Source organism: Cucurbita maxima, unplaced genomic scaffold (genome assembly GCF_002738345.1).
Source record: "Cucurbita maxima cultivar Rimu unplaced genomic scaffold, Cmax_1.0 Cma_Scf00021, whole genome shotgun sequence".
Lineage (NCBI taxonomy): Eukaryota > Viridiplantae > Streptophyta > Magnoliopsida > Cucurbitales > Cucurbitaceae > Cucurbita > Cucurbita maxima.
Window position 1 is genome coordinate 4,026,474 of NW_019272037.1, and position 27,938 is coordinate 4,054,411.

Genomic DNA, 27,938 nt, shown 5'->3' on the forward strand with positions numbered 1-27,938 from the left:
ATTTCATTCAATCTCTTCAATTGATATGAGATATCACAATTCACCCCTTCATGACTCAACATGACTCAACATCCTCCTTCATGACTTAACATTCTCGTTGACGCTCGTTCCCTTTCTCCACAATCCACTCCCCTATAGAGCCCAATGTTCTTATTGGCATGCCACCTCATGTCCACCCCCTTTCCGGACTCAACCTCCTAGGGGGCCCAACATCTTTACTGGCATACTGCCTCGTGTCCACCCTCTCTTCGGGGCTCAGCCTCCTCATTAGCACATCGTTCGACGTTTGACTCTGATACCGCCCAAGTCCACCACTCATAGATATTGTCCTCTTTGTGATTTTCTTTTCGGGTTTTTCCTCAAAATTTTTAAAATGAGTCTATTAGAAAGAGGTTTTTACACCCGTCCCTCTCCATTAAATTAATAAATGCTTAATCTCCTGTTCATGGAGTGCAAGAGAGAATGAAGAGGGAGGTAGGCCTAAACAGCCCAGCACCCTCTCCGCTTATAAAGGAGCATTGAATGGATTGGTTGGAGTTACAAAATTGAGCATACTAGGGCTACCCGTATAACAACATTTCAAGGTATACAAAGCATCACCATTCCATTGGACTAGAAAGAAAGCAAAAGAAAATGGATTGACGTACATATCCAACTGATTTTTCATCTTTTTCTTTTTATGGGGTCAGAATTGAATTGAGAAGAAGCTTAATCAAGAATCAAGGTTATAAATTTCGTAGTAAATGAGTATTAAAAGTGGGTGAATTAGGTGGCCTACATCCAGAAGGAAGAAAGTGAGCAATAAAGAAATGGGCCAGGTGCTCAATGTTGGACTACTTGTTTCACGCGTCCCAACCGTCCAGCCCAAAAGCCCAATCTAATCATCGTACACACACGGGGCATGTGCAAATAACATAATTTTCAAATTCATTTTTAAGATATGAAAATAATAAACTAATAGAAATGAGAATTGTAATGGGTAAGGAGGGAGGGATTTTGTTTTCTTGTTGAAAACCAGTAGTAAATATTGAAGAATACTTGGTCAAAGTGTATAAAGTGGGATTCATTCGCCGTAGAAATTCTCTAGTTTTCTTCTTCCTTCATTAATGCCTCCGAACCCAGGTGACTTCTCATGGGGAATGACCTTCAATCAGACCTGCTCTCTGCTCAACACTAAGATTTGTAAGCTTTCGATTCATCTCCTTCTCTACTTCTAAATGCAAAGCTTTCCATAGCATTTCTTCTGGGTTTATACCCATTTCAAAATCGAATGCAAGATGAGCAAATCCTGCTCTTTTGATTCTTGAGTATTGGGTATTGGATTAGTTTTAATGGGTTCGTGAGAACTCCTTCGATAGATGCGAAGTGGGATCCCTTCTTTGCTCAAACCTTCTATTGCCTCTGGTTCGGAATGGAACTTCCTCTGTTTGCAGCATTGAAAAGGTTTCCGTATTCGGATTTCTAAAGAATCTTTAACTTGTTTGACCATTGTATTGACGGATTGGGTCTTTTCTGATTCTCTTAATTTAACGGACTTGGCTTCTGCAATGTTGGACAAAAGCATGCTTCCGACTAGAATATTTTTATACTTGATAACCATGTCTATGTTCCTTCTGATTCTTTCTTCTGTATTCATTCTACAATCCGACTGCAATTCGTTCTTACCCAGTTCAGTACTCAAGTTCATTGTTGTTAACAATACTTCAAGTTACCTAAAACACAATGCGGACAATGAACCAATGGAGCTTCCTACGCTAGCTCTGGAAGCTCCCCCAGTGGGATTCAAAGTAGCCATTAGAGATAGGGATATGGATTATTCAGTTTCTAACCAGACAGACTTGGCCTGTGATCCTGCGAAGGCTCGTTTGAGAGTATTCATGTATGATCTTCCGCCTTTACTTCACTTTGGGTTATTGGGGTGGAAGGGAGAAAAGGATCAAGTTTGGCCTAATCTCAGTAATAGAAGTCAAATCCCATCATATCCAGGTGGGCTGAACTTACAGCACAGTATGGAGTACTGGCTTACACTTGATCTTTTATCATCAAATGTCCCAAATATTGGTCATACTTGCACAGCGGTTAGGGTAAAGAATTCAAGTCAAGCAGATGTGGTGTTTGTGCCATTTTTCTCATCCTTGAGTTACAACAAACATTCTAAATTACTTGGGAAGGAGAAAATCAATGTGAACAAGATATTGCAGCATAAGTTGATCCATTTCTTGTTTGGTCAGAAGGAGTGGAGGCGAGTGGGTGGAAAGGATCATCTCATAGTTGCTCACCACCCGAATAGTATGTTGGATGCGAGAGAGAAACTGGGCTCGGCCATGTTTGTGCTAGCAGATTTTGGAAGGTACCCAGCAGCCATTGCAAATATTGAAAAAGATATTATTGCTCCTTACAGACATGTAGTGACGACAGTTCCTAGTACCGAATCTGCCACATTTGACGAGCGTCCTATTTTGGTGTATTTTCAAGGAGCTATATACAGGAAGGATGTAAGTCTTTCTGCAACTTCGAGTAACTTATTGGTGTGCTATGCTTCTCTAAGTTTTCCTCTCCCTAATCTTATTTTTGGCAAAATTATGTTCTGCATTGGTGTTTCATATCATTGCCTGAATCCCTTTGTTGGTTGATGGGAAATTCATGAAATATGATATCGTTAAGATGGACTCGTTGATCTTGAGGAGTGTCAAAATTAAATATTTGATGCTTAATGGATTTATCTGCACAATGGTCAATCCTGTTATATGCAGTGGAAAAGCCAATAACATGCATAAACATAGCTAGCATAAACTAAAGACTATCCTTCGTCACGCATGATTATTTAAAGTCAAATTGCATTTCCTCTGCTGTGTTTGGTTTCTACTGTTGCATTGCTCGCATTTATCATCTTTTTCTTAGGTTCTTTTTAGTCGCCATGTGTTCTTATAATTATCTGATAACATTGAAGCTAATGAAAGTTATTCTAATTTTCTTTTTGAATTCATCTTCAGGGGGGAGTAATTCGCCAAGAACTATATTACCTTCTGAAAGATGAGGAAGGCGTTCATTTTACTTTTGGAAGTGTCAAGGGAAATGGAATCAACGAGGCAGGCCAAGGAATGGCCTCATCCAAGTTCTGCCTCAATATTGCAGGAGACACCCCATCATCAAACCGACTTTTCGATTCCATTGCAAGTCATTGTGTTCCTGTTATTATAAGTGACGATATTGAGCTGCCATATGAAGATGTCTTGGACTACTCAGAGTTTTGCGTCTTTGTTCGAGCAGCTGACTCTTTAAGGAAAGGCTATCTACTGAATCTTCTTCGTGGAATCGGACGAGAAAGGTGGACAAAGATGTGGGATAAAATAAAGGAAATTGTGCATGAATTTGAATATCACTATCCATCTCAAAGTGGTGATGCTGTTGATATGATTTGGCAAGCAGTGTCACGTAAAGTGTCGAAGATAAAATCTAACCGGAATAGGAAGAGGAAGAACAGGTACCAAAGATCTGAACTTCTCCTAAAGAACAGTTGATGATGAATTCAGTAAACATAAAGTTTTGTAGTCACTGAGATCTATCATCCTTTCTCCATATTGCTATGGTCATGAATCTTCTAACTGAAAACATAGTAGTATTGAGATTATAGGCTGTCTAGAGTTGATCTGTACTCAATATTCGCTCACTTAACTTGTAAAGTTCATTGCAGCCTTGGACCTTATCATCTTCAAACTTGTTCAGCCTTGGCTTATCCCTTAAGAATTGTGGTTACTGAAGTTTAGACCAGTTTTTACTTTTTAGGATCAAACTTCGTACTTGATTTAACATGGACACGTCTCAAACAAAAACTTAACTGATCATTGTTGGATAATATGAAATCATCAACTGAAAAGATGAATACTACGAGGGATTAAAGAAGAGTTGTTAGAGATATAGCTCTTGCTTGGGGAACTGTAGTGATGAACTAAAAACTTAAAAAAGAAAGCTTGGGAAAGAATGTACTTAGAAAACATGGATTAAGTTTTTCTACAGAACATCTACCTATTTGTATGACAGAAGAACTTTGTTTTACATCCAAATAAAGCTGTTTGTTTTGTTAGAGCTTGAGTTTGTACAGCACTGAAGCTACTTACCCAAACAGATGCAATCTTCCACTACAAGAAAGCTACCAACAATCTTTGATAAACTGTCTAGGAGTTCATCTTTTCACCACTCAAATTTTCTTGGAAAACAAATCAACATGAAACTGAACTTCTTTGTATCTTCTTCATTTCTTCTCATCTCAGCATTTGTTGTGAATGGGATCAGATCCCCTTCGAATCCTTCTTTTATTCAATCGGGTTGGATCGAAACCCGTCAAAGGTGCTGGTGCAAAAGCCAGTGTTCTCCCCCAATCGTCCTCAACAGATGCCTCCTTCACAAACTTGAAGCTATTGAAAATGGGAATACGTAGTTTATCCCATCTGAGTGCTAGATCGATGTTGCTCAGCCCACTGGTTCCTTCTGGTTGAAGAACCAAAAACCAAACACAGAGTAGTAGCATGGGCACCCTATGAACCAAAAACCCCATTTATACTCGAAATTAGAAGGGTGGAAGTATCTGTGTTCAGTGAGGAGGGGATGGGGAGGAGAAGGATGTGTGTGTGATAAATGCAGAGACAAAGGTTAGGATGGCTCATTGTTGTATGAAGAAGCCAGAGCTTCATCTTTAAAGGAAAAGGACGGCCGAAAAGCAAAAGACATAATTGGGGTCCATAGCTTGTAGGGAAATCTTAAGATTCATCTTATGATAAGCCTGCAAAAGAAGCAATAGGAAGGTGTTTTAAGAGGACTTTGACAGGTTTGAATTTAAAAGGGGAAAAGAAAAGAAAAGGTTGAATGGAACAATATCCTTGAGAAGGCAGGGACTACGGATATTTTTCCTTGAGCTGTCCATTTCGTTAGTTCCTTACATCCTGTTCCAATCTTGGGATTGCCCTTTTTTACCAGACCAAGACTGGCCTCAGTTAGCTGTCGTTCCATGTCACCCGACCATAAATAACACATGATAAGTGCTTTTACGGTTTAGTCTATGTAGTAAACATTATCATAATCATGTGAGAATAAAAAAAGATATCTCCAATGTAAAATATCTCTTTTTGGCCTGCAAGAGAGAGAGAGAAGGGGAGAGACAGAGCCATGAAGCAAATAAAAGACCAGAGAGGGGAACAGAGAGCTTCCACTAGAAAGGAAAAAGAAGAGCAAGCTTTTATACTTTTATTCTCACATGATTATGATAATGTTTACTACATAGACTAAACCGTAAAAGCCTACTCAGGCCCAGCTCTCCACTCAGGCCCAACTCCTTTATTTTCTCCCTTTAAAACCTATGAAGAGCGACCATCTTTGAATCACCCTCCCTCCTCTCCCAATCATCCATCAACTTAGCTTACGTATGCCTTCAGCTTCCACAGCCTACTTTTTTTTGTTCAAGCCTGCCTAAGAATAAGTTCCTTTCATTAAAGATCATGCAAGTTAGCTGAAGTGCGTTCTGAGACACATTTTGTAACATTAACTAAGAAAAGCCTGCATTTCTTCTTCCGTATTATAATATATATTTAGAGGGCCATGAGACAGCTGTGTGTTGAAATCCAATATCTTGCAATCCAATATCTTGCCAACTTAAACAAGTAGATCATGCACTAGTAATGATATATTAATAGTTAACAGGAAGAACCTTATGAACAAAGCAACCCAATTCTCTGGATTAACCATCACGGATTCCGTGATAACCAGAACGCAAGAGATGTAGATTTAAAGCAGTACCAAGGAAAAAATCTTGCAGGGGAAGATGGAAAATTACAGTTTACTGATAATTTTTTAAAAAGAAAGAAAGAAGGGGGAAAAAAAGGTGGAATACAGTAGAATAAATTTAGGTTGAAGTTAATATTTATAATGCCTGTCAGCACTCCATAAAGAAACATCGTTATTGGAGTGGCTCTTGATGAGGCGTTACTACAGGCCCTGGAGCAATGGTAAACTGGAGGCTCTGACCTTGTGCTGCCTGCAGCATAAATGCAACTTCAGTTGCTGCAAGCGCTGCAGCTTCCTGCAAGAAAAAGTAAAAGATCAAACAACAATAACTTCAGGTTTTCAGGAACATTTGGAAGCACAAAAACCAGAAGATTACTAAAGTTTTGCAAATGTGAAGCATAATAAATCAGCTCTTTAGCACACACCTGTCTTTGTCTTCGACGCTGTAGTATGCTGATAGCCCATGCCATAATGTAGCAGGGAAGAAGAAATCCGACAGCTCGTAGCAATAAAAGCTGCCAATGTACATAAAAGTTAACAATAATCAGTACACAAGTATAATAGAATTGAAGGGGGGAAAAAAATTTGATGTCTCACTTACCGAGAAAAAAGTGTAAGCATCATCTTCTCCATCACCATTTGTAAGGTACAGAGCGTGCCTCAACAGTAAAAGAGCCAATAACTGTAGAGAAGCAACAGTAATAATCAACATAATAGTGTGAAAAATAGATGTTTTATTATAATCTTAACAGAGAAACATTTGGAGAGATTGATTAAGAAGTGGTATAAAACTACAGAACTCCTTGATGTTGAATGACTCCAACCAACTTTGGTTTAACAAAAATCAGTATCTAACAAGGGAAATTAATTCAAGGGTAAAAGTTAGAGTCTCACAATCAGAGCAGCAGATCGGCAAAACGCTGTTCCATTTGCACTCGCATCTGCATATTCATCGTATTCTGCCTCAAGAAAGTGGCGTTCTGCTGCTGCCATAGCCAAAAGTCGTGGATCATGCAAATCTAAAGCAGTTTCAGAGACCGGCCAACCTTCACTGCAAACACATTTTGATGAGCAGAAAATCAAAGATTAGATCTAACAACGTCTGTACTAGTAGAAGTAAATGAGATATGAAGAATTCAAGCAGCAAATGTTAGAATGAACAATAATAGCCATTCAGAAACTACGTATTAGCAGAAATTCATGAACCAAAGTAGACATCATTGAACTGGGTGAACCAAAACTTACCTCATATCAATGGTAGCATCTTCCGAGCGAGGGGGTGGTACGGGCAAGGTATAACCAGGCTGATAATTCTGAAAAAAAAAAAGAATTAAAATATCAACATGTTGATTTGAACTTCCCATCGATGAAAATAACTCCCAGTACTTGTAGTTAAACTTGAGAATCAGGATATGATTTAAAATTAACATCTCTAACTACCAAACATACTTCCCTCGGTAAACGAAGGGGAGAGTTTGACATTTACAAAGTTAATCTTTAGCCATCATTTATATTTCCCACCACAAGCTTTTATTGTGCAAAAATTCCAGAAATTACAACATCATAATAATATTTCATAATGTATGAACACACATCAACGATCAACCCAACCACCGTCAGCATCATTTTTCATGAGCCTGACACGTCTACTTGATAATACCAAAGATTGGCCAAATATAAAGGTAAAACCTTGTAGATTCCAAACAGAAAGATGGTTTTTTCTGCTAACTTTTCAGTTTGACTAGTTGATCGATAATCAGCCAGAAGAATCCCCTTAGACACTAGATATAACAAATATTCCAGATTTTCTAATGGTGGTGATATAGTTTACCTGATGACAAATTTCACAATTTATATCTCCCTTCTCATTGCACCATCGCTGGACACATTTCCTGTGAGCATACTGGAATAGGGAAATGAATAGAATCAGAGGCATATAAAACAGAATAACTTATCAGTAATAATGATGATAAAATCAGACTTCTCAAGGCATCATGGAACAGGGTTTGATCCAACAGATGAAACATACGACAACTCAAAGGTGTGGCTTGAAATGTGGTGTGTCTGTCCTCTGTCAAGAGAACTACCACAACCTGAAAAACAGGTTTCTTTCCATGACTACTCCCAACAGAAAGAACACGTTATTCATTGCCATGGCATTACATTATCCCATTAGCCTGAATAAAACCAACTAAAGCAAAAATACAGATGAAAATTAAGTATTGAAAATGGACTCTTTTAATCATGCTCTCTTCCCACATACTTCAAGTCAGGTAAAAGTCTCTTCACATTTTGTAAAATGAAAATAACGCTCAGAAGCAGTAAAGACAATCACGATCGGCTCTTTGTGCCCCTTTAAGTCAAGTGAGCAAAGCAACCACCTAGGGATTCACAACTTCATAATGAGTATAAGCATAACACTACAAGGCACTGAAATATGCTACATTAGCAAAATATGATGATTTTCTGATAAACTTGTCTCATGACCAGAGAACCATTTCGTTAAACTACAAGGACCATTACCATAGAAGTTAGTAAATGGTACCTTCAAGCTGCCACTGCACGCACAAGGAATCTCCAAATTCTTAATACTATCCTCTTCCTGACATATTCGACATTCAACTGACTGAATGAGGGGGTCTTCTTCAGATACATCATGTTCATCCACATCTTCAACAGAAATAGCACAAACAGGTGGCTCTGAATTTTGAGAAGATGAAGATTCAAAAGAAGAACCTGGAGCAGTAGTTCCCGGTAGCGACTGCAAACTTTCAGGCTTACTGAGGCGGTCCACACACAAAACCATGTGATCACCCATTCTTGTGTAAAAAACAAAAGCTCCTGCAACATCAAAGATATTACTCGACACATGACAAAATATTGCCCTGATTTCTCATCTCACATTAATAAAGCTGTACTTCAAAGAAATTAAAAACAAAGAATACTGTAATTGCAGAGGCAATGAACCAAAGCACATAAACCAGTGTAACTTTCAGTAACTTGTCTATAAAAATAGATTGAAGTTGGATTCTTAAAGAAAAAAATAATTGCATACCTTCAAACGTCTCTCTTGTGCTCGATTTCCCTCAATTCTCGAAGCCCTCAGCTACAAAAAGAAGAAACCGCAAGAAAACTTTAAACTCCAAGTAATTGCATCATAAAAGGCCGAGTCACACTCCAAAAATCAACTTCTCCCGCAAACAAAAGATTTCATTTTTCTGATCAACAACTTTTGAAACTATATCTTTCAATAACAGTATATTCCCTACAAAAAAAAAAGAAAACAAAAGGTAGAAATCCTTTCTTCCAAAACAATCTAACTACAAATCAGCATCTTTCTGCTGCAAAACCATCACAGCTAAAATGTGGGCACAACAAGTAGAAAAGAATCCCTCAACTTCGCTCACTCCACCTTACAAGTTTTAAGAAACATCATACAAGATAGAAAAAAAGAACCCAGAGTTCAAACTTTCAATTTTCAACTCAACAACAAATTTCAACCATTTGCTAAGCTTACAGGAACCAAAAAACATACCCCCCAAGAAATGAATCCACAGAAAGCCCTAAAACCCAATGATCAGACGAAAAGCAGAAAACTAAATTGCAAACCCATCAACAAGCAAAAAGAAAACAATGGAAGTTGAATAAGAAGATGAAAGTGGGGGAAAAAAACCTTCAAAATTTGGTTCAGAGACTCGCGGAGGTTGAAAAAGGGAAGTCTTAGCTCCCTCCCTCAGAAACTGTGTATCGGTGACACAATCCGATTGTTTGTAGGCTTATGAAGGAAGGGGATCTTTTGCGTTTGTCTGTATTGGACTCGGTCCTCTCTTTCTTTCTTTCTTTTCAAGTTCAAGAGCTTCGGTAACCCCGAGCCTTGCTTCGGTAACGTTCGTCCAAAGTTAACGCCTCGTTGACGTTGAATCAGTTCGGTGAAAGGGAGTGTCTCAGTGCATTGTGACGGACGGCAAAGAATCAACGTTTTTGGTACACATTTTCCAGATACCCCCTGGGCCCGCCTCCCCAAGCCCAACTTCTAAATTTGTATTTTTAAAATTTTAAAATATTTAAATTCCGTATTCCCACCCAACTTTAAGAAAAATAAATGAAATTATTTGGTGTGAGGTTATTGGCCAATAAGAAAAGGCCACGTCCCAAAGAGTCTCCATTCATCTGAGTTCACGGGAGAAGTTTATGTAATTGGGGAAATGGATTAGGTTTGGTATATTAAAAAATTGGGCAGCGCCCATTTGATTAATATATTGACTTTGACATTACATTAGTGCAGCAGGTCTCGTGCCCACCGGGCAACCATTTCAGCTGTTTATACTCCAATTATGATGCCCTAATTTTAATACTTTTTTTTTCTTTTTTTTTTTTTGGCCTTTTCTGGGGGCAAACGATGAATGGACCGTTCTGAGTTTCCCCCCGCTTCTTCCATTTTCACCAACAAAAATCTCAATTTACGAGGAAGATGAAGACGAAGACGCAGCTTCCGATGCCACCAACTTAACAATGTCCCAAACAAAATTAATTCCAGGAGTCAGCGAAGGAGTCGGTAAATGTTTGATCAATTTTCTACTTCCTATATGAACTTTACTTCATGAATTTCAGCTGTGGAACACAATTTTTTATACTACTAGGAAGAAAGAGATGCATGCTGTGATCAATGGAGTTAAAGTGGTTTTTGGAAGTCTTAATGAACTTTAGTAACTGGGGTTTCATTTCATGGTTTGATTGTTAGAAATTTGGCACTGATGGTTTAGTTTGTTTGTGGGGTTCATTAGTTGTTCGGTTCAGGTGGGATCTTGCGTTTGCTGAATACAACAGATTTCCTCATCTTTTTGTGTTTCAGTAGCATCTCGCTTTTTTACTTTTGCATTCACATTTCCTCTCCAATTATTGTCTACCTACTTCCATCAATTTCTTATTTCACTTCTCGAATGATGGAAGCCAATCATTAATTAATACCTGCCCTTCGGATTTCTCAAGGACGAGCTTCGTCTAAGAAGCTTATTTTTTTCCTTGCGAGATCTCACCTTAGTTGTAAAGAGGAATGAAGCATTCCTTATAAGAATGTGAAAATCTCTCCCGGACGTTTTTAAAAAATCTTGAGATGAAGTCCAAAAAGAAAAGTCCAAAGAGGACAATATTTGTTAGTGGTGGGCTTGGACGGCTACCAATGGTATTAAAGCCAAACACGGGGCGGTGCGCCAGCGAGTACGTTGGGCCCCAAGGGGGTGGATTGTGAGAAAGGGTGTAGAATCCTCTCTCTAGGAAACACGCTTTAAAAACTTTCCGGAAAAGCCTGAAAAGAAAAGCCACATTCATTATAAGGACGTGGAAACTTCTCCCTAGCAGACACATTTTGAAAATTTTGAGAGAAAGTTTAAGAGAGAAAATTCAAAGAGGACAAAGGGTAAATCCAAAGAAGACAATATCTTCTAATAGTGGACTTAGACTTGATGACATTTTTGTTGAAGGTCTTTATTCCTTCTCCGATCAGTCGAAGTGATTTGAAGTGATTTTCTATAGTCTCTTGAAAAGTGAGAAAGTTGGAGCAAAGATCGTTTTGGATTTTTTTTTAAGATAAGCAAGTCTAATGAATCAGCCAACATAATAGTTATAGCCATTGAAAGAGATGCTTGTCGTGAGTCCATATCGATCACTGCAAACCAGTTCATTAGAGGTATGTTATAGTTCTCTCCACCAGGTTTAAATGGTGATTTGAGTTACCATTCATGCAGATATTGCAAAACTCTAGTTTGGTTCTTGGAGGAATCTTGATATTATAAGATCTTATTACTTGATATTACAAGATCTCGATTTGTGTGCAGTTCAATGGCAGAGTTGATCGATAGAGTTGAACTGCAATAATCTATTTCCAAAGGCGATTGTGAGTTGCATATAATTCCTGCTATATGATCGACTCTCTTGAGTTTATTTGGTCAATAATCGGTAAGTTATCAAATAAGAAAGCTAACTGAAAGAAGTTTTCTAATAACTGTTCATCAAGAGCCATTATACTTGAGCCTATTGAAGCTGTCAAAGGGAGCCTGATCAGTTGTCAATGCATTTATCACAAGCAGAATTTGAAATTCAGCTTGCACCGTTTGCTGGAAATGCAATGGTTTCTGGTGGATATGCCGTTCTACCAAACACAAACCCATCAAATCTTCTTTACCGTGAAGAACAGTCAAAGCCATCAGTTTTCTTAACATGAAAGATTTGGCCCTCGAGGGAAACTACCACTTAGTGGTGTTCTCATCTACGGTATAAGTTCATAGTACCTTTTGCTGCTGAATTTATCATTGATCGGTCACCAAACCGCTTCAAGCACTAGAAGATTACATCTTTTTAGGCACCGACTTATGTCTGTAGTGTTGTTATACAGATGAACAATCTGATTTCAGTGAAATATCAGAGCTGCAGGGTTGTATTCACAGCATGAAATGCTGCCACATGCAACTTAAAATCAATTAAACAATGACTGTAATTGCCAATAACTTAATATTAAGGTACTCCACTTTAGTGCTGCTTTGGTATTGAAACTTTCAGCAATTAAATTGATTGTGGTGGATATTGGGTATGTTGCACTCAACCAGTGCATCACCTTCTCCACTCACTACAAAGCCTCAAAGTTACACAAGGAAAATGTTTTGAGATGTTTCAGGCAGAGAGAGACCCATAAACTAAACAATCCATATTGCCTAATAAACAACTAAGGCTCTAAACCCAACTTGTAGATCTTTGTAAGCTTTCATATCATATAATAAAACCCAACTAATAATCAACAATCAGCACACCCTCTAAACTGTGGCCCTGGTGTGTGACGATTGTTGGCTCCGGATCCTGGATAGTCATTTAGTTCCACAGTCATTCTTCCATGCCTCACTTTTTCTTGGTTTGCAATCACCTGAACGAACAGAGACCTTCCATGTTTAAATCCCAAGAGCATAAACAGATAAGTTAGGAAGAAGTCAATCGGTAGTAATGAGAGAAGAAAGGATCCAACACAGAATAGGTGAGAAAAAGTAAAAGGTTGATGGGTAATGTAATATACCATGTGGGTGTTGCTTGAAACTTGAGGATATTGATTGGATGCATGCATGAGGCTGATACTTCCTACAGAATGAGATCAGAAGCATTTTCTAGTTCATTTTGTAAGAAGAAGAAAGAAAAAGAAGAGGAAGGAGAGTGGTTTGAGAGGGTTACTCGAAGATGGGACAGCATTGGAAGAGAGAAGGTTGTAGTGAAGTCCCAAGAATATGACAAGTAAACGAAGGAAATGAGTGGGTGCTGCCATTGCTGCTCTGCTCAGAGTGCTGCTCTGCTTCAAAGAAAATGTGTGTGTAATGGGGGGTGCTTTAGGAAGAGAGCAATTTGTAGTTGTATATTTGAAATTGATTGCAAATGAGCTGTGTTTATTCAAGTCCAATACAAAGTGATAAGCCTAGGGATTCTCAAATCTCTACGAAAAATGAAAGATGAAAACTTGGGAAGTGGGAGGGAAAGGGAAATTATGATATTTTAAAACTCAATATGCTGGGAAAAGTTGGAAGACACCGTGGGAAAGTGACTCATGGTGTGCACCATTTTACCAGTTGGGTAGTGGGATCTCGGGAGTGGTTTCCTCTCCACCAAGTGGGATCTCATGGGTCTAGCGTCTTTACTAGCATACCGTTTGGTATCTGACTTTGATACGGCTTGTAGCGGTCTAAGTCCACTGCTAACAAATATTATCTGTCTTAATCCGTTACATATCACCGTCAGCTTTCACGATTTTAAGACGTGTCTATTAGAAAAAAGTTCTCGTTTCACCCTCTAATTAAAAGTGGGATTTCACCTATTGAGTTTATATAGGAATTTAAAAGTTCTTTTTTTTTTCTTCACCTTTTATTTAAAGGATGAGAAAAGAAAATTTAAAATATATAAATTAAGACAAATATGTATTTTATTGGGTGTAAACTTATTTTTAGAGGAAAAAGGGAAGGAGAGAATGATTTATTGAGAATTTAAAAGATTTTGGGAATATAATAACATACCTAAGGGACAAGTGTCAAAATGTTGATGGAGCATGTGCCAGCGCAGCAGCCAACTGTTTTCTTTAATAAATTTCCTAATTCTTCAAATAATAATAAATTTTATTTTTATTTATTTTGAAGTAAGATGTTGGCCATAGAGAATATGAACATATATATATAAATTACAATTGAACAAAATAATGTTTTTTTTTTCTTCCTTTGGAAGGTGCGACATATTTAGGAAGCACCAAAAATGAAAGAGAAAAAAAAAAGTAAAAGCAGACATGAAACATGAAAAACAACCAAATAAAATGATCCACGTGGAAGGCGGCAGCCAAACTTGTGAAAGTGAGCAGTAGGGGCATCGCATCGGGTGCACCAACTTTTGGTACAACCCAGAATCAGAAATGGAAGAAAATCTTTGTGTCCACATAAACTTGTGGCTCACAATCAAATTCACTCGCTGACGTGGCACCCCTACCCCTTCTTTTAACGGATTCATCGTCCAACTTCCTTCCCCTGAACACTCCCAAAAATCCCCTTCCTTCCTTCAACTTCTTCTTCTTTTTCTTCTTCTTCTTCTTCTTCTTCTTCTAGCACACAAAATTATGTTGGATTGTAAGGATCCTGCTATTAAGCTTTTTGGCCGGAATATCCCTCTTTCCGACGACGTTGAAGCTCCGGCGGTTCATTCCCATGACTTCAGTTCTGAGAAACATGCAGAACCCAGGAAGGTACAGAGTGCCTTACACATATCACACTCTCTTGTTCCTTCATCCAACTGCTACCCATTTCACCAATTGGTCAAACAAAATCTGGGTCGTTTTTACTTTTTCACTTCCGTTTCTGCTACCTGGGTGCTTCTGAAGAAAGCCCACTTTTTTTCTTCTCTGTTTTTACTTTTGGTTGATTATGAACCCCTCGAGTCTTTTTCTTTTTCATCTGCAATTTAATTTTTTTTTTTCTTTTCCTCATCTTTTCAATTAGTTTTCCAATCATGACAGAAAAAAGTTACTAATTTACTCGAAAAAGGAAATAAAAGGGTTTTTTTTTTTTTCTCATTGTCAAACTTCAGCTCTACCTCAATTGGGATTTTAACAACGGACTAAACAGAAACTAGATTGACTTAATTTGACAAGTCATAGTTCATAAAACTTTGTTCCTTTTCTGGATTTCAGGACGCAAGCGTAGATGATCTTGAGAAACCTGTTGATGGCTCAGATGATTCAAGAAATCTGGAGTGCGGGCAAGAGGGAAGCGTGAATCCCAAAACGCCGTCTATAGATGAAGAAACTGCGAGACCCATTAATGGAGAACCAGAGAGTGAAAGGCTTAATTCAGAGAGAACCCCAAAGAAACCTGATAAATTGCTTCCATGTCCTCGCTGCAAAAGCATGGACACAAAGTTTTGTTACTACAACAATTACAATGTCAATCAACCTCGCCATTTTTGTAAGGCTTGTCAAAGATACTGGACCGCTGGAGGCATCATGAGGAACGTGCCGGTTGGAGCCGGTCGCCGGAAGAGTAAAAACTCTGCTTCTTATTACCGTCACATCACAATCTCTGAGGCTCTTGAAGCTGCTGAAATTGAGGCTTCAAATGGAACCCACAAACCAAAATTCATTGGTAACTGTGGCAGAGTCCTCAGTTTCAATTTGGATGCACCCAGTTCTATCCCTAAAGGGTGTGATAAAAGCTCGAGTTTGTCCTCTATGGCAGTTCAAACACCATCAGAATTGAAAACCAACGGCTTCCCTTCTCAAATTTCTTGTCTTTCTGGAGTTCCGTGGCCTTTGGTTTGGAATTCAACAGTTTCTCCACCCTTCGGCCCTCCAGGATTTCCCTTTTCTTTTCTTCCAGCAACTACTTGGAGCTGTGGGGTTCCAGGACCATGGAACACCCCGTGGTTTTCACCACAAGATTCCACAGAACAAAAATCTAAAGCTTCTCCAACACTGGGAAAGCATCAAAGAGACAATGAAATGGCGAAAGAAGATGCCATTTCAAGTAAAGAAGAGGGGGTTAAGCAGAGAAATGGATGTGTATTAACCCCAAAGACTTTAAGGATTGATGACCCAAGTGAGGCTGCAAAAAGTTCCATATGGGCAACGCTTGGGATAAAGAATGAATCAATGAGTGGGGGAAGAAATCTGTTCAAACCCTTTCAACCCAAGGGCCACGAGAAGGTTCCTGTTTCTAAAAACGCCTCAGTGTTGCAGGCAAACCCTGCAGCCTTTTCGAGATCTCTCGTCTTTCATGAGAGCTCTTGAAGGCAGATTATATGATTATTCCCCGTTTAAGCGTTTACAGGTATTTGCCTAATTTACATAGCCATGCAGATTGCTGAGCTTCCTTCTTAAGCCTTGTAATGTACAGAGATATATGAAATACTGACATAGATCGTAGAAACTTGGGTTGTTTGTGGTGCCGTCTTATCTGTTTTTGTTGCATTTTTTATGAGTGAGTCGATGTATAAACCTGAGACAGCCACATGGGCACTGCAGAGAGTATCTTCCAAAAAGTTGAGAAATGGAGAAAAGAGTGGAAAGGCAATTATAAGCAACAAAAGGTGATCCTACTGTGTGGCTTTATGCAGCGCCAAAGCACCAAAACTCCTTATCACAACAGCTGTAACAGGATAAGATTGAGAAAGCAGATAGTCCATCTCTTTTCTTTTCTTTTCACTTCATTTCATTTCCTGCTGTTTTTAAGTCGCAACTAATAATAGGGCAAAGGCCAAAGGGAGATATTTAGAAGGTAGAAGAAGAAGCAAATGATGTAAAAACATGAGGTAGCAGTTCAAATGCCCCTTTTGCTTTCCCTGATCGGTAAGGAAAGCCATAAATGAAAACCGGTTTTTTCCTTTGCGACCCAGATTCACAAATTGTCTTCTTTGGACGGGACATCACAATTCACCCCCTTTAGGGTCAGCATCCTTGTTGGCACATTGCGTCGTGTCTACCCCCTTCGGGGAACAGCCTTCTCCCTGGCACATGGTCCCGTGTCTGGCTCTGATACCATTTATAATGACCCAGATCCACCGCTAGCAAATATTGTCCTTCTTGAACTTTCCCTAAAAACTTTAAAACGTGTTTGCTAAGTAAAGGTTTCTACACCCTTATAAAAGGTGTTTTGTTCTCTTCTCCCAATCAATATGGGACATCACAGAAACTAACATGGATCATCTTCGTCAAAAAATGCCTACAAGTAACACCAATGCCTACAAGTAACACCAAGGCTATGTAGTACAAAACTGACAGAACCCTTGCAAATCAAATCTAGCTGCTCAAAGTGCCAAGCTTTTAACAACATCAAAGACAATTTTGAACACTTCAATCAATTCTTTGTGCACTATGGATGGACTCATAATTCCACCAACTCATTTTGTGTCTTTTTAAATGCACCATGTACCATTTAAACAATGTTGTAGAATTAAGGGAAAAGCTATAATGGGGGGAGAAAAAGGTGGCACAGGTAGCTCTTGGGGGTTGGGGTCAAACTCCCCACTTCAACAAATTATCTTTTATTTTAGTGGAGAGCTTAATTACATTGTTGTTAGCAGATATGTTAGAGAGAATTTTTCATACAATTATAAGAAATGTTTCGTTCCTCTCTACAATTTCACATTAATGCGATTGAAATCATATTAAAACATAAGATATTTTGTTTCATTTTCATGAATTCTATACACATACATATGCATAGGTCCCACATACAAGACATACATACTTTCATTCTCATCACACAATAGTCATAACTTAAATTCGTGAAAAACACCTTATACAATAAGATACTTAAACCTAGTTTTGAGGCGTTCCAATTGGCTACGGAACAAAGAGCGAAAGACTATTATCTCCTGTTATGGAACCTAAAACAAATATAAATAATGCTTCCGAACCCTAAAAAAAAAAAAAAAAAAAAAAAAAAAAAAAAGGGGGTTTGAGATTGGTGAGTGGGACACGTGTGTGGTGGCAATTACGAAAAAGTATCCAATAATATATATGGTATGGTGCGTTTTTGTTGGCTTTAATTAAATCTTTTCATACTTTATGTTATATTATATGAATGTGCTTCATAAAACAAGGCTGTTTCCAAAAAGCATCTCCTTTTCAACAAATGCGTATGTTTTTTCCTTGATGAAACTTCTCTTTCCAACATTCAAAACCTTTGTATACTTTTAATTTTTTTTTTGTTTGAATTGGATTCTAGAAAGTATATTTATAATCTCCCCAATGTAAGATTTATTTGAATATTTCAAATGACGTATAAATCAATTAAATGAAAATATAATTTAGGTATTAAAAAAATAAACTACAATAAAAATATATATATAACAGTTGAAAAAGAAAAAGAAAGTTGGTAGATAATTTGTGAAATGGAAGATGGAATTTAGATCTAATAATAGTTTGAACCATGCTAATACATAAAATATCATTTTGTTTTATTTTATTTGGTTATAAGTTTTGTTATTAAACTTGGCTTTATTTAATTTATAAAATTTTAAAATGTCTAAACTCTATACACTTTCTTTTTGGTATGTCGAGATTAATATATATTCTTCGATTAAGGAAACTTGAAACTTTGAATTTTTTATTTATTAGATTCCTAATATTTTAAAAAGCTAAAGATCCAAATTTTAAATTAAAATACAATTTTTTAATGAAAGTTTGCCGGCGTTTCCCGGGGGTTGCTACAATTTACGAGCTGAAAGTCAAGGACAGGACACGGTAAAGGGAACTTTATTTTTATAATCAATTTTACAAAGATAATGAAATTATTATTCAAATGTAATATTTCAAAATTAAATTAAAGTTTTGAGGATGAAAACTCATAAAACGCGCCCAAGAAAAACACATAATCTGGCGTGATTCACATCCTTTCCATATTATTTATAGGGAATTTCGTGCTGAAATTATGATTTGTAGGACGGGTCACTGAAAAACAAAAGCATATTTATTAATTTAATTCAAAAAAGGATGAAGCTTACAATTGTATAAGCACCACCAAATCTTTAAAATTTCAAATTACTTTTCATGATTGAACAAACATGAAAGCATGCCCTTTTTCTAACCATGGTTTGAATTCTGGGATTGAGATTATAATCTAAAATTAAGAAAGTTTATGAATAAAATTGACCTTGAAAGACTTGACTTGTTCCACTCATCAGAAAAAGGCATACCGAATTTTTACCTAAAACTTGAATGCAGGGTTCATTAAAACACTTGGAAATAGACGCGGCGGATATGGGTCGTCCAGAAGATGATACCGAAATTTCTCAGAACTTCATAAGAGTTAATTACTTCCCAAAAAGGTTGATAAAGAAACACAAAATGAAGTCATTGCGTCCACTCTTCCATCCCCGGATCTTAATGTTCTAATTTCCTGGAAATTTTCACCGTTTATTCTGAAACACGCAAGCCAACTACTTGAGAAGTTTAATCAGGGTAAGCATTGACCCCGCTATACAAATATGTTCAAGTCTTCGTTTGTTGTCCCCAATATAAATTGTCTTCTGCTCACTGCTTACTTTGGTATCTATGCTACTTGTTCACCCTTTCACTCTTTCGCAAATGGCACCCATTGATGAGCTTGATTATGCTAACCCCATTTCAGTTTTTCAGATTTTGTTTCTGTTTTTTCTCAATTTCCTACTTGAATACTTGTTTCCAGGTCCCTTGTACGTTTTCATACTCTGTGCCGCCTTCCATTTTTATCTGTGGAATTCATGGGTTGCCCACCGCAACATCATCAAACGCTTTGAGGCTGCTGATGATGCGACATGCACACCAAGTGCTCGACGGAATGCTCATATGGGGCATTGCTACACAGGAATTGTGGGCATGCCTGTTAATGACGCACATGAAGTGAAGCTAACCATTGAAGATGTGAAAACTATGATGGATGCACTTCATAACAACATGGAAACTAATAACCTTGAGTTGAAGGCTGAGATTGAGGGGGTATTTGAGGAAGAATTGAGTGTAGGGGAAGTTGAGGAAGCTTTTGATTTGTTTGATGAGAATGGTGATGGGTTTATTGATGCAGAGGACTTGAAGAAAGTGCTGGATGCCATGGGATTTACAGTGGCTTCAGAAGTTGATGAATGCAGGAGAATGATAAGTGGATATGACAAGAATGGAGATGGGCGTTTAGATTTTGAAGAATTTGCTAAGCTTGTTGAACAGAGTTTTTGTTGATAACGGGTGTGTGTGTAAATTTGACTTCGAAAATAAGTGTCTTACATTAGGATTTAACTAAGAGGCAGGATTGTATGAACGATCATTTGTTACAAGAGCATCCTCAAACCTCCACGTGATGTGCTTGAATCTTTAAGTTCTTTTTTTCTTTGTTTCTGTGTTTGCAAAGCGTAAGTTGTTCACAATGTTTGGGTGTTTAAAATATTTCTAGAGCAAATATCAAGGTTATTTGGGCAAGAGTTGCTCACTAGTTAACTCTAATTTTGAACACTTAATTTGGAAGCTGTGAGGTCTTAATAGATTAGATTTTGTTAGTTTTTCAAAATTTCAAGGTGATTTTAGGTTTGGGAGCATTTGGGAAGGTTGCAACATGTTATTAAATTGACATTTTGTAGGCACATCTCATGCATTGATATGTATGAAAACAGTGGCGTATATAGAACCATATGTAGTGGTTAAATGAAAATTAATTGATTAAAATTTTTAATTAACTTATAATGGGTAGATTTATAGAATTAGAGTAAACTTAATGTTTAATTTTGAAATCTTTAAATTTATATTTGATAAACGAAGATTAAAAAAATATATTTATCTTATTTAATATATTGAACATCAAATGAAGGGAGAAAGTAGTTAATTAAACATAGATTTTTCTTTTTGTTTGTTTATTTGTTGAGATTGGAGTTTGAATTTGTGCGATAAAACGTAGTTAAGCGATGTGGGAATGCAAAAAAGAGAGGGATTAAGGATCGAAAAGGAGAAAAGAAGGGGCGGAGGGAACCGGTTGGAGTTTTCAATTTTGATAACGACATCGCCATCGCCCAACAATTTCTTGCTGATTGGTTGCGCTAATTTTCACAGCCGAATTCTTAGGCTGACCTTTCGTGCGATCTAAGCAGAGCATTGCATGCACTTCCCCTCTGCCTTCCCCCATTACCTTCCCTCTCCGCCATTTTCCCTCTCCGCCATCCTCTTTCCGCCATCCTCTTTCCGCCATCCCCTTCCCTTTCTTCTTCATCATATTCTTGTTCTTGTTCTTGTTCTTGTTCTTCTTCATTCACTTCCCCCTTCTCGGTGTGATTCATTTCTTTCCCTTCTTGTATTAATCCCCCCTTCCTTTCGTTTCTTTTCCTCTTTCCTCACTTGGGTTTTTCTCTTTTTTCCGCTTTCCCTTCGTTGATCTTTCTCCCATTACTTTCTTTCCCATTTTCCTCACTTGGGTTCCCTCAATCTTCTGTTTTTTTAGCATTTCCCTTCTTAAATTTCCCTTCCATTTCTTTCTTCCCCATTTTCCTCACTTGGGTTCCCCCTACATTTTCCTTCTTTCCGCCATCCGTTTTCATTACTCTGACTTCTTTTCCGATCGTCATTCTTTGCATCGCCTCCTTTTGGGAAACAGGGGAACCCCGTTAAGGGATCGCAACCGAACTTGAATGACCTCTTGATCCCTCGGATTTTGAGCTCTTGTTTCGCAACTATATCCTTAATAGTCGGTTCTTCTTGTTCCTCTTCTTCCAGCTAGAGAAGGGCATTGATATGATTTCGCAAGCTGGCCGAGTTTGAATACGGGGAATAAAGAGACAGTTTTGTTGATTTCATTGCGATTTTCTTATTTTTCCTTATAATGGGAAGGGTTAAGCTGAAAATAAAAAAATTGGAGAGCACTGGTAGCAGGCAAGTGACCTTCTCTAAGAGAAAAAATGGGATTATGAAGAAAGCTAAGGAGCTGGCTATACTCTGCGATATTGATATCGTTCTCCTCATGTTTTCGCCAACTGGAAAGCCGACGCTATATCAAGGTGAACGCAGGTACTATATTCCTCAAGTGACTTCCTATTGTTTGTATGCACCATTATAGGTCGCTTAAAGAGAACCAATTGGAACGGATATTGTTGATGATTCTAGTTTTAGCGACCGATATTGCATTGAAGCATTGAAATGTTTCGATGCCCCCAAATCTTGTTTACGCCAAGTCTAGATTAGACGGGAATTTGGAAAATATGAACCATCGATTCATCCGTGTCATCCTATTGCAATTTTGTTCCAGAGACATTCAGTTTGTATTGTTCATAATCTGTGTTTTGTAGTCTATCTTTGTATCTGGGAGACGGAAGAAGTTTGCATTCATTCACCACAAGAGAGTCTATATCTGAGTTTTCATGTGGTTTATTGTGAAGAGAATTAGAAACCACATAACCAATTAGAGATTGAAAGGATAGCCGGTTAATTTTCTGTCTTATACTCGATGTGGATCTTTAATTTACAGCAGCATCGAGGAGGTCATTACAAAATTTGCTGAATTGACTCCACAGGAGAGGGCAAAAAGGTATGAGAACCAATCCTTAATCATTATGACTCAATTCCTTCGCAAACATTTTCTAGAAGCATAGATGGCTAATTCATTCCATTCTGTTTGGAACAGGAAACTGGAAAGCCTTGAAGTAAGTCTCTGCATGTCTCCTTTTCTATTTTCAATCCATCCTTAGAGATTTTATCCCTTTCTTTTTCTGCCTGCTTTTGTTGTACAGCATGCTTTTGAATTCTCATCTCTTCTGTACAAGTTTACTTATTTGTTTGTATGTTCTATTCGAGCACATAGGCGCTGAAGAAAACATTCAAGAAGTTAGACCACGATGTAAACATAAAAGATTTTGTGGGTTCAAGGTATTTGTCCATATCCGTCAAATGTATATTGTATTCTGTCCGAATTTCAAGATGATTACAATGGATCTGACTTTTCTTTACCCTTTTTCTCCTTTCCTGTGATATCTTGCAGCTCTCAAGATTTTGAGGTATCAAGCCTTCTTTATCATTGTTTTTTCATTAAACGAGAGTAGTTTTGTGCTTTTTACTCATTTTATATATTTTATCAGCAGGAATTGATCAATGAAGTTACCGTATTGCGAGATCAGATTGGTGAAGCACATAAGAGACTGAGGTGCACCTTTGGAGCTTTTATTTTTAAAGTATATAGCCTTTTCTTTTTTTTTTCTTTTTTTTTTTATTTGGCCCTTTTACATTTCAACCAAGCTTTCATTGAGGGGGGAAAAAGAAAAGAGGAAAGAATGCACGGGATAAAGGAACAAAACCCAACTACCAAACGGAGTCAAACTAAAGAAAAGGACTCCAATCATACAATATAGGATGTAACGGGATTTAATCCTTTTGTACCAAGCTTCTACAAGTCCTACAAGTGAAGTCAACCTTTTCTTTTATTATTATAGCCTATGATAAAATGTTACATGTAGACGCTTTTCTTTATCCACAAAAATCTTGGTTAATGTATATTACAAGCAGAGAGACAGCTAGAGGGGTAAAGGTGGAGTGTAAATAGGATATGACAGATGACGGTAGAATTGGGTGGAAGTGATAAAATCTGGAACTTCCAAGTTTGCGAGTCATCAATGTGAGCCAAAAAGTAAGCCTAAATGCTTACCGATCTATTGCTATAGGCACAATCATATGCATGTTTAGTGTCAGGCATGGAAGTCATTCTGTTTGTATGTTGATATTCTAGTGTTCCTCTTATCCCTTCAGCTATTGGAGGAATCCTGATAGTATCAGCAATATACAACAGCTCCAACAGATGGAAGGTTTAATAAGGGAGTCCCTAAACCAGACACGTCTACACAAGGTATGTTATGCGCGTTTTAGTTGCATATATCAAAATGATTGTTCTTGTCCGTGACTTCATCCCTCTAGGCTAAAGATATGTTTATTTATCTTTTGACTTGATAATGATATTAAAACCCATTGGCTGCATCATTCTGGCATCGGTTTGGTCTGATGTAGCAGTGTTTTCTGGGACATTCTACCCTATGTTCTATTGCGTTTATTGAGGACAGGGGGATGGGCTTTTCCATGTTACCTATTCTTCCCCAGATTTGATGTTATTTGTTTAAAGAAATTGCTGCTGGTACTTAAATCAGGTTCTGAAATTTGGCAGGAAAATTTAAGGAGACACCAACTTCTCTCACAGGAATTCACGGGCCAGGTAAGAGCAAAAGCTTTCCTACCCCTTCTTACAAGCATGCTTATGTTTTGTATATATTGATAGAGTCAACATGTTTCCATTTACCACAGTATCCGGGTGGTGAGATGTCCTTACCTTTGTTAATGGACGAAATGCAAGGCATTCAACCCCTGTTATGGCTTCCCAACTATGGGACTCAACAGATTACTTTGCCAAATGAGCCTAACTTTCTGCAACCAGGGTGAGCCTACAATGGATGAGATTAGTTTACGAATATCTGCTTTTTATAATCAATATATGTAATGTGTGAAATAGTTTTCTGTAGACAAAATTTGAAAAATGCTGTATGATATGTCTGTTTATGTGGGGGGTGATCATGTAGCCTTGAATTGAATTTATACTGGGGAATGTGTGCAGTGATGTTGAATGCTCATTTCCAAGCTATCCCAGTTACTACAACCCTGGGAAGCAAATTGAAGCTGGAGTATCTGGTCAAGTTGATAGCATGCCACAGGGTGATGGGGGTTTAAATGAATTAAGTGGAACTTCTTGCTCAACACTGCAACTTGGTGAGCAATATCAATACCCCCCTACATGTGATGGTTCCAGCTTCCAAGATGAAAAGAGACTGAACCTTGAGATGGAGATGAACTTGCATGGAAATTATGTGGACAACCAACTAAATGGGAAGTTGGACCTCTCAAGATCTCTATATGATGATGAGCAGCATCCTTGGGGTTCTATACCAGGGCCTTGTAGCATTCCAATGTACCAAAGCAGCAATGCCTACCACCACCATGTAGGTTCTCTACTAACTGCTCCTTCTAAAACATAGTGTACTCCATATTTGTATCCACATTTGTTGTTCAAAAACTTCATAATTGACGATCTTTGTTTAATCAATACAGAATGATATTATTGCTATATATACAGAATGGTCAGTACTGTTAGGATGTTGATATGAGGAGTTATCATGTTGTTTCAATTCATTGATGATTTCATGGCCTCTTGCAGCAACCAAATTGATTCCTACCAAAGTTCAGCAGTGATTGAAGGGGTAACAGATTGAAGAGTTCCTCTTGATTGATGTGATCAGCATTTTTGTTGGGATAGATTCCTTCTCCCAAATGCCAGACTCAATTATTTGATCTATAATGAGATGAGAATGATCCTCTGCTCCTCGTTTTTCCGTTAACCAATATACTCAACTTGTAAATACAAGATATACGAGATCAGAGGTTGGTTTTTTAGATTAGATTTTCTTTTTTTCCTTTTTCCCCTCGTGGAAGAGCTGTAAAATATTTGGGGTTTTCTGGTTTCCTTAGCTGTACATTGAGCTATTGTAAAACATGGAAGCAAATTTCATATTTTCTTTTATATCAAGTTTGGAGAAAATTAAAGATAAGTCTTTCTTGCTTCTTCCGTACACTCGTAGTGTTTCCATGTGTACATTCACACAGATCACGTATTCTTGCACAGATTTTACAGCACAGATTTTACAAGTAATGAACTCGTTCATTATTTCATCTTTTCAATTATGCTGTACCCTCCATTAGAGGTAAGCTGGCGATGTTAAACCTGAGAGCCTTATCCTTTTATTTGCTTCAGTTGGTTGGGCTGAAGATCTTTGCTTCGTGCAGGGATAGAAAAATGATTGAAACTTAGAATGATTGGAGATGGCATGGACTGGATGACAAAGGATATTAAAATAACAACAAAATTGAAGAGATGAAATAATGAACAAGTTCACATATGAAAACCAATGGGCTGAGGATAGGGGGATTCTTGGAATTGGCAAACCATAGTTCACACTTTATGATAAAATAATGTACATTAAAGAAAACCAATGGGCTGCATTTACATAACATCTTTTCTTACATCAAAATATCCCCCCCACAAAATAATAATAACATTTGGGATGAATGATTTTAAGATATGTGGGGCTGGAGACTTCAACAAAGATAGAAAATTCGTGGACATTTCTATGTGCCATGTGATACTGTTAAGAAACAAGAAGGGACAAAATAGTGGTTTCATCAGAGAAATGACAAGTATGTGAAAACTCAAAACTGTGATGTCTTGGCAAAAAGAAAGAAAGAATACTTATCCAAATATTTCAAAGATGCTGGAAACGTGAAATTATTGGGAGTCAGTAATCCCGATATTCCCGTTCTATCCTTATAGACTACACCTAATTATCAAAACAGTGATCCAACTTGCATGACCAATCAATCACTAATTATCCTCTGCATAAACTAGAATTTTTTTTAGAAAAACCCACCTCCCAAATCCGGAATCTTACTCTCTCTCTCAATCCTCCTCCCGTTTCTGTTCAAAATCGTTAATCTTTTGGATCAAATGGATAAAGTTCAATCCGCATCAGACTGACCCACTTGCCCCTTTTCCTTCCTTTATATGTCTACCTCTTCTGCCTGCTTCTCCTTCTCCCTTCTCCCAACTTTTATTCAGGAATAAGAAACCTCCACGTCTTCCTTCTCCTTATTTTCTCTGTTTCATCGCTTGTTTTTGGTCTTTTCTTGCATTTTTGGTTCAAACTTGAAAGATCTCAGGTGGGTTTCTTTCGCTGGTTTTGAGGGGCTTCTTCCTGGTTTTCGTTTTCTTGTTGCGTACTCGATTCTGCTTAAACAGAGATTTAAATTGGTGCCATTCTTTTGTGGGGCTCTTCTATTTTATGCTGACAATCTCTGGACGGCCGTTTGATTTCTCCCGCGCCATGGCTTGTTCGTTGAAGACTGGTCTCTCTGTTTCAGGGCTGAAGGATCGTTCGTGTTACTCTAATTCATCTGGGGTTTCTGGGTTTTCTACTTCTGTTTGTGCTTCCAGTTTAAAAGTGTCAAAGCAGCCGGGGTTTCCTGTTTTGAGCGTCGATTTCTTGGGGAATGCTGTAGTGATTTCGGATCGAAATGGTATTAGAAACTCGAACGCTGAATCCCCAAATAGACTGACCGTTTATGTAAGCCTTTTTTTCTTTTCTTTCTCTTTTCTGAATATTCCCAGCTTGATAGTTACTGTTTCTTCTGTAATGTTCTGGCTCTGAAGTTGATTTCTGAATCGACTCGTTGTTTTAGGCACAGGCATCGATTTGTGTAAGCCGAGCTCGGAGATGGTGGGAAAAAACCCTGAAACCTAACATGGTTGAGATCCACTCTGCACAAGCCCTTGTGGATGTATTGCTTGATGCTGGCGATAGATTAGCCATTATTGACTTCTATTCCCCTGGCTGTGGAGGTTGCAAAGCCCTTCATCCCAAGGTATTATCTTGTTGCTGCTTGGAATTTGGCCGCCTCAAATTGTAGAAATTTTAGAAATTTGTAATATATTTAGCTACCAATTTTGAACTGGGATTTTGGGATGTTGCTGATTGAATCCATTTGTAATACCAGATCTGTCAACTGGCTGAATTGAACCCTGATGCAATTTTTCTGAAAGTTAACTTTGAGGAGCTCAAAACCATGTGCCAAGCTCTCCATATTCGTGTTCTTCCTTTCTTTAGATTCTATAGAGGTGGAGAAGGTCGTGTCTGTAGCTTCAGCTGTACAAATGCAACTGTAAGAAAACTGTCCAGATTTTCAAACTTCCGATGATAATGATAGAAACAAAGAGAGAGGCTTACATCCTTTTTATTGATCTGCAGATTAAGAAATTCAAGGATGCATTGGCTAAACACGGAAGCGACCGGAGTAGCATCCTTCCAGCCAAAGGATTAGACGAATCGGAGCTCGAACGGTTAGCAATGGCAGGTGAATTATCATCATCAAATCTGAAGGAAAGAACATTGGAGGATGTAGTTATGAAAGAAATGGATTGTTATGGTTCTTGGGGAACATCAGGCAATAAAATGGAAGTCATGGAAGAGAACAACCTGATTCTTAAGGTGTGAAGGAAGCTATAATGGGAGTAATCCAAGCCAGATTGAAAGATCATACATGCTTTTGCATTTGTTTA

At 37.9% G+C, this 27,938-nt stretch overlaps 7 protein-coding genes across 10 annotated transcripts; 5 read left to right on the plus strand and 2 right to left on the minus strand.

Moving 5' to 3' along the window:
- Positions 1-978: 978 nt before the first annotated feature.
- On the plus strand, positions 979-3,766 carry LOC111495502 (probable arabinosyltransferase ARAD1). Of its 2 annotated transcripts, XM_023145575.1 has the most exons (3): positions 979-1,182; positions 1,670-2,495; positions 2,994-3,766. In XM_023145575.1, exons 2-3 carry the CDS (start codon positions 1,740-1,742, stop codon positions 3,519-3,521), a joined length of 1,284 nt encoding a protein of 427 aa, XP_023001343.1. In that variant the 5' UTR covers positions 979-1,182; positions 1,670-1,739; the 3' UTR covers positions 3,522-3,766. The 2 variants fall into 2 exon arrangements, with proteins under 2 accessions (XP_023001343.1, XP_023001342.1); XM_023145574.1 differs by having other exon boundaries at positions 979-2,495.
- Positions 3,767-5,646: 1,880 nt separating this feature from the next.
- LOC111495506 lies at positions 5,647-9,605 on the minus strand. The gene is made up of 9 exons (XM_023145580.1): positions 9,452-9,605; positions 8,834-8,884; positions 8,324-8,619; positions 7,610-7,681; positions 7,024-7,091; positions 6,673-6,829; positions 6,380-6,460; positions 6,204-6,293; positions 5,647-6,073 (listed from the first exon to the last, which is right to left on the minus strand). Exons 3-9 carry the CDS (start codon positions 8,594-8,596, stop codon positions 5,951-5,953), a joined length of 864 nt encoding a protein of 287 aa, XP_023001348.1. The 5' UTR covers positions 8,597-8,619; positions 8,834-8,884; positions 9,452-9,605; the 3' UTR covers positions 5,647-5,950.
- Positions 9,606-12,282: 2,677 nt separating this feature from the next.
- On the minus strand, positions 12,283-13,184 carry LOC111495510. The gene is made up of 3 exons (XM_023145584.1): positions 12,991-13,184; positions 12,839-12,900; positions 12,283-12,691 (listed from the first exon to the last, which is right to left on the minus strand). The coding sequence occupies exons 1-3, from the start codon at positions 13,079-13,081 to the stop codon at positions 12,566-12,568; spliced, it is 279 nt and encodes a 92-aa protein (XP_023001352.1). The 5' UTR covers positions 13,082-13,184; the 3' UTR covers positions 12,283-12,565.
- Positions 13,185-14,308: 1,124 nt separating this feature from the next.
- LOC111495504 (cyclic dof factor 3-like) lies at positions 14,309-16,663 on the plus strand. The gene is made up of 2 exons (XM_023145578.1): positions 14,309-14,533; positions 14,978-16,663. The coding sequence occupies exons 1-2, from the start codon at positions 14,408-14,410 to the stop codon at positions 16,070-16,072; spliced, it is 1,221 nt and encodes a 406-aa protein (XP_023001346.1). The 5' UTR covers positions 14,309-14,407; the 3' UTR covers positions 16,073-16,663.
- Positions 16,664-19,286: 2,623 nt separating this feature from the next.
- On the plus strand, positions 19,287-20,216 carry LOC111495509 (probable calcium-binding protein CML47). The gene has a single exon (XM_023145583.1). It carries the CDS (start codon positions 19,340-19,342, stop codon positions 19,997-19,999), a length of 660 nt encoding a protein of 219 aa, XP_023001351.1. The 5' UTR covers positions 19,287-19,339; the 3' UTR covers positions 20,000-20,216.
- A 505-nt stretch (positions 20,217-20,721) lies between these two features.
- Positions 20,722-25,377, plus strand: LOC111495072 (agamous-like MADS-box protein AGL65). 3 transcript variants are annotated; one of them, XM_023144942.1, is made up of 11 exons: positions 20,724-21,808; positions 22,266-22,325; positions 22,422-22,440; positions 22,599-22,663; positions 22,776-22,791; positions 22,873-22,937; positions 23,537-23,633; positions 23,946-23,993; positions 24,083-24,213; positions 24,390-24,771; positions 24,987-25,377. In XM_023144942.1, the coding sequence occupies exons 1-11, from the start codon at positions 21,624-21,626 to the stop codon at positions 24,996-24,998; spliced, it is 1,080 nt and encodes a 359-aa protein (XP_023000710.1). In that variant the 5' UTR covers positions 20,724-21,623; the 3' UTR covers positions 24,999-25,377. The 3 variants fall into 3 exon arrangements, with proteins under 3 accessions (XP_023000708.1, XP_023000709.1, XP_023000710.1); XM_023144940.1 differs by lacking the exon at positions 24,987-25,377 and having other exon boundaries at positions 20,722-21,808; positions 24,390-24,978; XM_023144941.1 differs by lacking the exon at positions 24,987-25,377 and having other exon boundaries at positions 20,723-21,808; positions 22,876-22,937; positions 24,390-24,977.
- An 886-nt stretch (positions 25,378-26,263) lies between these two features.
- On the plus strand, positions 26,264-27,916 carry LOC111495076 (thioredoxin-like 1-1, chloroplastic). The gene is made up of 4 exons (XM_023144947.1): positions 26,264-26,946; positions 27,062-27,244; positions 27,377-27,541; positions 27,628-27,916. Exons 1-4 carry the CDS (start codon positions 26,665-26,667, stop codon positions 27,871-27,873), a joined length of 876 nt encoding a protein of 291 aa, XP_023000715.1. The 5' UTR covers positions 26,264-26,664; the 3' UTR covers positions 27,874-27,916.
- The last annotated feature ends 22 nt before the right edge of the window (positions 27,917-27,938 follow it).

What these genes read in the sequence shown, in the direction of transcription:
- LOC111495502 (XM_023145574.1), top strand. Translation starts at nt 1,548, where the DNA reads ATGTTGGACAAAAGCATGCTTCCGACTAGAATATTTTTATACTTGATA. An exon ending in GAGCTATATACAGGAAGGAT is followed by an intron (nt 2,496 to 2,993) that starts GTAAGTCTTTCT and finishes ATTCATCTTCAG; the next exon opens with GGGGGAGTAATTCGCCAAGA.
- LOC111495506 (XM_023145580.1), bottom strand. Translation starts at nt 8,596, where the DNA reads ATGGGTGATCACATGGTTTTGTGTGTGGACCGCCTCAGTAAGCCTGAA. An exon ending in GCCGATCTGCTGCTCTGATT is followed by an intron (nt 6,461 to 6,672) that starts GTGAGACTCTAA and finishes GCTTCTCTACAG; the next exon opens with TTATTGGCTCTTTTACTGTT. An exon ending in ATGCTTACACTTTTTTCTCG is followed by an intron (nt 6,294 to 6,379) that starts GTAAGTGAGACA and finishes GTACATTGGCAG; the next exon opens with CTTTTATTGCTACGAGCTGT.
- LOC111495510 (XM_023145584.1), bottom strand. Translation starts at nt 13,081, where the DNA reads ATGGCAGCACCCACTCATTTCCTTCGTTTACTTGTCATATTCTTGGGA. An exon ending in CAATGCTGTCCCATCTTCGA is followed by an intron (nt 12,901 to 12,990) that starts GTAACCCTCTCA and finishes CTCATTCTGTAG; the next exon opens with GAAGTATCAGCCTCATGCAT. An exon ending in TTTCAAGCAACACCCACATG is followed by an intron (nt 12,692 to 12,838) that starts GTATATTACATT and finishes CTGTTCGTTCAG; the next exon opens with GTGATTGCAAACCAAGAAAA.
- LOC111495504 (XM_023145578.1), top strand. Translation starts at nt 14,408, where the DNA reads ATGTTGGATTGTAAGGATCCTGCTATTAAGCTTTTTGGCCGGAATATC. An exon ending in AACATGCAGAACCCAGGAAG is followed by an intron (nt 14,534 to 14,977) that starts GTACAGAGTGCC and finishes TCTGGATTTCAG; the next exon opens with GACGCAAGCGTAGATGATCT.
- LOC111495509 (XM_023145583.1), top strand. Translation starts at nt 19,340, where the DNA reads ATGCTACTTGTTCACCCTTTCACTCTTTCGCAAATGGCACCCATTGAT.
- LOC111495072 (XM_023144940.1), top strand. Translation starts at nt 21,624, where the DNA reads ATGGGAAGGGTTAAGCTGAAAATAAAAAAATTGGAGAGCACTGGTAGC. An exon ending in GAAGCACATAAGAGACTGAG is followed by an intron (nt 22,938 to 23,536) that starts GTGCACCTTTGG and finishes TTATCCCTTCAG; the next exon opens with CTATTGGAGGAATCCTGATA. An exon ending in CACAGGAATTCACGGGCCAG is followed by an intron (nt 23,994 to 24,082) that starts GTAAGAGCAAAA and finishes CATTTACCACAG; the next exon opens with TATCCGGGTGGTGAGATGTC.
- LOC111495076 (XM_023144947.1), top strand. Translation starts at nt 26,665, where the DNA reads ATGCTGACAATCTCTGGACGGCCGTTTGATTTCTCCCGCGCCATGGCT. An exon ending in CAAATAGACTGACCGTTTAT is followed by an intron (nt 26,947 to 27,061) that starts GTAAGCCTTTTT and finishes TCGTTGTTTTAG; the next exon opens with GCACAGGCATCGATTTGTGT. An exon ending in TCAGCTGTACAAATGCAACT is followed by an intron (nt 27,542 to 27,627) that starts GTAAGAAAACTG and finishes ATTGATCTGCAG; the next exon opens with ATTAAGAAATTCAAGGATGC.